Below are 8,501 nucleotides of genomic sequence, written 5' to 3'. Positions count from 1 at the left end.
TAGGTTGTTTTTGCCGAACAATCAATAAAGAATATTGAAGTGACAATACGAGCAAATGCGCATTGATTTTAACGACCGCTCCTACATGTAAAGTGTGAGATGTCTTATTCATATCTGCAGTTATTTTGTTTTGTACAGGTTGCACATTATTGCTGTTTTGAAAAGACATGCAGAGTAAAACTCTTTATCGCTTAATCTTTATTATGCTTTATTTTTCACAGGTTGCAGTTTTTGTTATCTTGAAAAGATGTTCAGTGCAAAGCAGGTTATTTACAGCTAGAATAAACTATTTTCTGCAAAATATGTTTCATGCTTTCACAGATAGAACTTTATTTACATTGATCTATGTTGTGTTCAGAAATGAAGATACGCCGGACGGACAGAGGTCATCGCAGATCAAAAGGTTAAAATCAAATGTATTTAATAAAAGAGATCAACCAACAGGCCCCAGGTCAGTCCTTTTGACCATCCCTAGTGCCCGTCTGTACCCTCCACCAGTGAACTGGAGAACAATCGTTGCTACAGGTATTTATACCAATGCGTAAAGGTGTGAAAGTCAGTGTCCACACCTCTGGGAGTGGTCTTCTGGTGAGTTCAATGTAACTCGGATTTCGAATGACCCTTAGTCAATATCAGTTGTTGTGCAAGTATTACATGCACGCATTCCAGTTTATTACATTACATCAAATACAATCATAACTGCATTGGTATTATTCTATTACAGTTGCAGAATTACAGTGGTTTTACAATATTGTCATTACTTTATTGATTACAGTTTCAGAATCATGGCTGGTGTACACTATATGCATTTTATTTTATAATTACTAATAATAATAAATAATTTTATGAACCGGGTCGTCAGTTTATTTCTAATACCCTACACCTAACAAGATGGTTGTGCATTTTATTTGTTTTGTTTTTCTGATGGATCAATCTGGTTTACTTGAAAGTGATTGCAATTTTTTAATTCCATTATTTTTTTTAAAGCATTGATGGAGCAGTCACAAAATAATATTTTAATAAAAATTGTATAATTATGTTGGGGCGGTGGGGCTTGGCATCTTTTCTTCCTCCGAAGTGGGTTGTGACAGAATCACTGCGTTAAAGGAATCTTTACTGTCACACTCTTAACAAGAAAATGAGCAACTTTAAACAAAAAGAAATGTGGCGTGAAAATATGTATAATGGAACCCGGTAATTTGTGCAACCCTTACATTTCTGTTAGCATTGTGTCACTAAAAAGCAAAAAGGAACTTGACACAAGGTACAATTCCTCTCACAGGGTGCATTGTGTCAGATATTCACAGATGACTTGTTCATCAGTTCAGACCTGCTTGTTCCCCCTCCAGACTCTCTCATATGACCTCGTCCCCCATTCATATGGTTCTCTGTGGCACTGTTAACTTAGTACAAGGTCAGCATATTTGACCATCTCACATCCGTCCATTTGGACAGTTGTTGACAAATAGGAGACTGTGTTTCTGCTGGAAATCTCACAGTGTCTGTGTGAATTCCCCAACTAAAGTGTGTAATAGTAAAAATATAATGATGCCATAATACTTTATTAGATTAATGTCTAAACCTAATCACAACTTCAATTCTGAATGACAGCCGCTGTGTGGGAACCATCTGATCAGAAGGATCTCAGAGCACCTCTTCTCTTTGATCCCATTTGTCTTTGCGTAACATGGCTGCGTGGAGGAAGGAGAAGGTGTGAGTGTCTCCAGCCATAGTCCTAAATCTAAACATCTGTTGTAAGCACCTTGAGTCTTCCCTCAGGTCTGGGACCTCCTTGCCTGCCTCCATCCTTTTAGCATAACCAAGGTGTTAACACATCACATGCATTGAGTATAAATATATCTCAGAAGAAGCTTGCTGCTGGCTGTCGATGTATAGATGTTGTAGTCTTCTTCCACCACAAGCGCAGATGGATTGGATGAATAAGTGAAGTGTGAAGGTGGTGATGAAGTGGTTAAAATGGAGGGGAAAGTACAGTATGTACTTACAGTTTATTTTGTTCATTTTAATTGTGTATTCTACAAACCAAACTGAGTGAAAAATGGTGCGTAAGAAAACATAAAGATGCGCCCCATATAATCCTAATTCTGATACCAAATGTTCCAGCAACATGATGAATGATTATAATAATTGTATCGTCACCATTTCCAGGTTCCAGATTAACCCGGCTGCATTGAGACTGCTTCCTCCCTTCAGTGAAACAGGATGTTATAGTGTATCCACGACTGAGTCACCGCTGGTTTGTTGGTGCAGTGTTATGGAGACCCAGTCAACCCGGCGTGCTCCTTCCTCTCCATCTCCGCACACCAACTCTCTTGTTGCTCGCACTGCATTGCCATGGCGACAGCACGATATCTGAGCTCCTGCTGAGCTGTCACCTGCGGTGCATCTAGGGTTTCCTCACACAATGGCTGGAGGACACTTTGCTGCACTGCTCCGCAGGCTCAGCTCACAATGAACAGAAACTGTAACCGTGGATACGGGCATGTGGGCTTACGGCTGTTTTGGTCTCCATGCTGATCTGAAGTATGAGCCGATGACGGTATTCCTCTGAACCTTCACCGCAAAGCCTTTGCAAGAATGTCCCCCACGTTTTTGTGTTTCCCATTGTCTTTAGTCAGTACTGATCACATTCAAATTGGGCCCAAATGCTTACCAACATAACTCCACAAAAATCCTCTTAATCTAGTCTCGAGGCACCTTGTACTTATGAGACCAATTCTATGGAAATGTATCCAATAGTTGGATTCCTCCTATGAGGAAGATGAATGTCTGGACCAATAAAGGAAATTTCACTGAATAAATTAAAACTTGCTTATGGTGCTATTGAAAACAATTCAGATGATTGTGTCATCAAAGCCCTCTTCCGGGTTACGTGTCTGTACAAAGTTGTTGCCCAATAGTTGTTGATATTTGAGTTCATTTCAGAAGCAAAACAAAGGGCTGCTATGGGTGCACAGCTCTCTCCTTGCACCTTGTGTATGTCGGAGCATCGCCCGCACACGAGGACAGTAGATCTCCCCCCGTGGGCTCCTGCAGGGCTGTCAGCTGTGAACCAAGCAACAGCAGCCTGATTGAGCTGGTTCACTGTAATGGAACCTTGCGCTGGTGGGTTCAGGTTCATTTAATCTTCATGCGCAGACTAGACTGCATGTGAGTTTGGGGGCAATTACCACATTTGAATTGCATTGCATGCATTCTCCAAACACAAGACACAAAACACAAAATAAGAATATTCTATATGAATATTTTCCTGATTCCTGATTCCTGATTCCTCCTGATTCCTGATGAGGCAGCTGTTTGTACAGTATGTTCAATTTGTTATACTTTTCTCTGATTTTTAAATAATAGGAGATTAGGGATCACTGGTTTTACTAGAAAAAATGAATTTCTCTAGGATACTAATTAGTATTTTGCAGGGTCTGGTTTTTATTGTCTTGACTTGGGCTCCTTATCGTTTCCCTGTGGAAAAGGCCCCCATGAGTAGCTGTGTTTACTGTCCCTGCAATGCACTTACAAGAGTCACTTTCCCCAAATGACCTTTACTTCATGTGCTAATCCCACATAAACAGTTTACTTGCCAAACAGACATGCTGGGTGTCTGCCAGCAGATCATGGTAGGTCAAAAATACACCAAATTAAATAAGACATGCATTCTCTTACTGCACCCACAAAGCCTGGCGTGACTATTATTAGAAGTGCATGTATCTGTGCTCCCATGAATCACTTCCTTTTGTTTACCGATATGTTGTAACAGCTGTTATTTTGCTTCTTGCAATATCCCCAGCGCAGATTGTTTGTCATTTATTGCACGTTTTACTGGAATAGGTAAGTTGGGGTTGGGGACCATCTTGGTCATGATGGACCGCAGCCTTCTGCCAAAGGAAAGAGGCTCAAAAAGTCAGACGGGTCGGCTACAGGCTTGGAGGCAAACGAGTCTTGGAGGGACGGCAGATTGCAGCCAATCACCCTCTCAGCAGAACCAATGACACGCTGCAGCCTGCCCTTGTCCTTGGCTGTGGCTGCAGCGTACCAGACGGTGATGGAGGAGCAGAGGATGGACTCAACGATGGCCGTGTAGAAGTGCACCATCATCGTCTTTGGCAGGTTGAATTTCTTCAGCTGCCTCAGGAAAAACAACCTCTGCTGAGACTTCATAGTGACGGAGCTGATGTCTTTACGCCGTTGAGTTCCAAGTTGTTACCTCCGCACCACGTCCAATGAAGTTGGTGTCATCTGCAAACATCAGGAGCTTGAAGGACTGGTGACTGGAGCTGCAGCTGTCGGTGCACAGGGAGAGGAGCAGATGATGGTTCGCACGCTGCGTCAGAGAGGAAGTCAGTGATCCACTTGCAGTGGTTAAGTCCTGTGATCCTTGTGGTTGGCAATGTGTCTGACGCCTTTCCAGACAGACGCAGAGTCGTTGTTGGAGCCTCTTTGAGTAAACACGTTTGGTGTCTTGGACCGCATTCCAACCTGTGTTTTGACTCTTTTATTTTTGACACTTGTGTCCCCAAAGTTAATCTAGATTTCCTTACCATGATTTTGATTCCGTGTTCCTCATAATCTAGTTGAGTAATGTCGACCTGAGAAGAGATTGAAGTCTCGCTCCCTCTTCGCCTGTTGTTATCAGAACTTCTCCTTGCTTTGTAGACAATACCTTTTAGTGCATGCTGGTGTGCGTAAGCGTGCCACATTTGAAAGCTCAGGGCTGTTCTCATATTGCAGTTAGAGCTGATAATGACATGAGCTTAGCGCCCTGTGTATAACCTCTGGGGAACACACATGTCAACACCTTTGCCTGATTGATAGTCCTGGCCTCCTGAACATAAAACATGATTCAAAGAGGTGAGCTGAACAAATCCAGCGGCATCAGTCTTTGCAACTGATTCCAAGTCTTAATAATTGCTAGAATAAGAAGAGATAAAAATGTATTAAGCGTGAACAGTTCAGGGAACTGCTGTGAATTACATATCATCAGATAGATAATAGATTATAGAAAATATTGGCTCAGTGATTGATGTAAGGCTCCAATTGAAGATGTTTGTGTTGGGCCAACTGATGCATAATACAATCTCCCTCCTCGATCCCAAATTTCCATTCTCTATTTCAATCTTTAGATATTCTAGAGAAAAAAGGAGTCTCAAGCCATCTAAACGCTAAAGGCAAAATCTATCTGGACATGCTTTCGTAGACGTGTACTATAACCATAAAAAAGGTAATCACAGCCAAATTAGCCCAGATTAGTAACGCAATACACTGATTTTCCTTGGTGTTACATAATTAATAGGATAACTAAATCAACATGCTTTTTCTTATCTGTGACCTGGACATTTGGGAGTTGGCTTGTGTAGATCTACCGTCTCAGGAGAAAACATTCCGTCTCATGAAGGAAAGAGATTTCAGAACGTTGTCCCCGCCGGTTCAATTTATTGTCCATTTTGTCATGATAAGCATGAACGGCGGATGTGTCCGGAAGGATAAGGTGAGCACCTCAAGGCTCCAGCTTGTGCCGACCTCGCCGAAGCCTCATCGGGTGCTGCCCGTCTCTCGTGCAATGGTGTGCAACTTTGGGGTCTTAAATATGCAGCTTCCACCATCCGACCCCTTTTGTCTTTTGTCTCTCTCCGGTCATATCTGCCACGCCAGTTCAAGAGCGATAGGCATCTGTGGCGACACATTGTTCTGAAGGGCCTGAAACAAATGCTGTCGGTGAGGAACTGGGTATTGTTTCACCTCAGACTCAGCCCGGGGTCTTTGCTTTATTGCTCGCCTCAGCATATAAAGCCAACGCCGCATGCCGAGCGTACTTCATTGTCCAGACTCCTGGAAGGAAACGATACACTTCCTGCGTCACTTATGGCCATTGCCCCCGAGTTGGACTTTTATTTTCCATTTAAGGGGCTGGCTTGGTGTCACACTCGTAGAAAAGAAAGCACGAGAGCGACGCCGGCATGAGGCTGACACTTGTTGTTTATCACGAGAGTTGCCTGTCAGGGGGGGGAACGCCTTGCAGCCTTATCACCACAAATCAGCTGGATTGCATGGGCCCGCGGGTCGACTCCGCTTGTAAACAGAACTCCCTCACCCTGCCACGTCGAAGCCAAAAATGACTTATTTTTAGCACTGCTAAGCAGAAAAAGGAGATGTTATCGTCTGTTTGGGAAACAGTCAAAAAACACACACTACACAACAAAATACGGCTAATGAACCTCACGTTGATTACAGTGTCACATGAAAAAGGCAGAAGGGGCCGTGTACAGAAAGTCTTATGCACTCTGAGCTCCAGCTGGTGTAAATGTCAAAGAGGAGAAGAACATCTCTGTTACGGATATCATATCAGAAACAATATTCTTAATTTATACTTCTTCAGTGCCGACAACGACAAAGTGAAAGAAGAAATTCAGAAAACTCAGATGAGCTAAAACATCATGTTACTCAGAGATCTCTTGTAATGACAATGTATGCATTATTTTTTATGTTATATTAATCTGCATTTCTTCTTTTTGTCGACTAGAGTGTAATTTTTACCCATGTACTTGGCATATATTGCATGTCCTTTTCACTCAAGTGATTTGGATAATACTTTTATTAAGATGCTTGTATTGAATCGAGAGGATAAACCTATAGCCGCCCCAAGTCCACTTCAACAGTAAAGGTCTTTGTTCTCCATAAAGAGTTATGTGTATTTCTATGGGGTTTGTGAGGCCTAATATAGTGCGTTTACCCTGACACAGTTCTGCATAGTTAAACTGGATAGGAAAAAATCTAAACTTCATTCTCATTAGTGAAATGAAACTACTCCAAACGTTTTATTGGCCTTCGGGTTTATGTTTTATTGTGTCTAATATCACAGCGCTGTGTAATATCTCGGAGTTTCCTCGGACAGGAAGGGTACTTTGCACATCGCCGTCTCTGTCTGTCTTCAGAGACTGCTGACGTCACAGCTGGGAGCGCGCGCCGGCAGCGCGCGCCTCCCACTGCAGCCCTATAAAGGCCGCGCGCCTCGGCTCCCCGGCTCACTCTCACTCCCTCGCTCACCGAAAGCCTCGAGCCGCGGCGGCCCACGGAGCGCGCTCCCCACAGCTCCTCTCTGCCGAGACGCTGGGCAAGCTGTGGAACACACGAGTCCCCCACGGAGAGAGACGCTCCCCCACCCCCCAAACAAAGAGAAAAAGGCAAAGATGTCTTCCTACGTCTCCGCCGAATGCCGCCGCGTCAGCCCCTGCGTCCGCGGCAACAAGTTCGACACGGCGCACCGCAAGAAGGCCGTGCCCAACATCTTCGAGAACGTCAACCAGGAGTCGGTGATGAGGCTCTTCCAGAAAACGGGCGACGTGAAGGCGGAGGAGAGGGTGAGGAGCATCTTCTCCTACACCCTGGACCCGGAGGAGACGGCCCGGGCTCTGATGGCTCTGAAGCAGAGGAAGAAGGATAAGTTCCTGCAGATCGCGGGCATGGTCCGCCAGCTGCTCAAGATGCGCTGACCGCGCTCGAGCGCTCCTCTCTTTTCTTTGCCCCGCCCGGCGTCTCTCGGGCTCGCGCCTGAGCCGAGAGTGAAAACGCTGCCCGTGCGACTGGGGCACCGCCGAGATGCGCTCCCTGCAGCGCGCGCCCCCCCCCAACGCCGCCGCAGCGCGCCTCCGCACCACGCCGAGAGGGGCCACACGTCGCGGCCTCGTGGGCCGGACGCAGGTGACCGGGTCCCTCTAGCTGGAGCCGGAGGGACTCCCCGAACTGACGGGCACATGCACACGTGTGCACCGAGACTTGGTTTCATGGACTCATTCCTCTGGATGCCCGACTGTGAAGCAGCGACCCCCCCCCCCCCCCCCCAACCCCCAGCCCGCCCGTGCAAGGTGCGCGTGGCCGCGCTGATGGTTGGTGCACAGCTGCAATCTGAGACTTTATGGTGCTGAAGAATCTGCCAACACGAATGCCTGTCAAGAACAAATGCCTTGTCTCTAAGTTTGTCTTTGTCATACGAAAAAATACTCGTTGGGGGGCCACTGATGTTGTTATTGTCACACAACCTTTGTGACCATGTGATGTGCATTTATGATGTGTTCTTTTGTACATTTTTAAAAAAATAAATAATTTATTTTATATACAAAATCTGAGACCTTGTTTGTCGTTATTACGAGTTACAAGTATTTTACATAATTGTTTCACACACACATCAGGTTATTTGATGTTTCTAAGCAGAATTCTGGTGCATCACGGTAACGTCGATCTTTGAGGACCAGTGAGGTGGAAAGCTGACCGCAAAATCAAACAAAAGAGACCCGGCTTCATGAATTTTAAGAATATAATTGACAGTGTATTGCATGAAGGTTAAAAGTACCTCCTCATTTTGATTTAAAATTGAGAAATTTGACATGAAACAAATCACCTGCTGCCCCACAGCCGTGACCTTTTTATTAATCATAAGCAGGTCACGTAGTGGTCGTCTTGACTTTGTGCCTGTGGGGTTTGGTGTAGAT

At 44.9% G+C, this 8,501-nt stretch overlaps 1 protein-coding gene across 1 annotated transcript; it reads left to right on the top strand.

Moving 5' to 3' along the window:
• Positions 1–6,812: 6,812 nt before the first annotated feature.
• tcimb (transcriptional and immune response regulator b) lies at positions 6,813–8,133 on the top strand. Its single transcript, XM_040196310.2, has one exon. It carries the CDS (start codon positions 7,203–7,205, stop codon positions 7,503–7,505), a length of 303 nt encoding a protein of 100 aa, XP_040052244.1. The 5' UTR covers positions 6,813–7,202; the 3' UTR covers positions 7,506–8,133.
• The last annotated feature ends 368 nt before the right edge of the window (positions 8,134–8,501 follow it).

Source organism: Gasterosteus aculeatus, chromosome 13, assembly GCF_964276395.1.
Source record: "Gasterosteus aculeatus chromosome 13, fGasAcu3.hap1.1, whole genome shotgun sequence".
Taxonomy (NCBI): domain Eukaryota; kingdom Metazoa; phylum Chordata; class Actinopteri; order Perciformes; family Gasterosteidae; genus Gasterosteus; species Gasterosteus aculeatus.
This window is presented reverse-complemented; position numbering and strand designations above follow the sequence as displayed.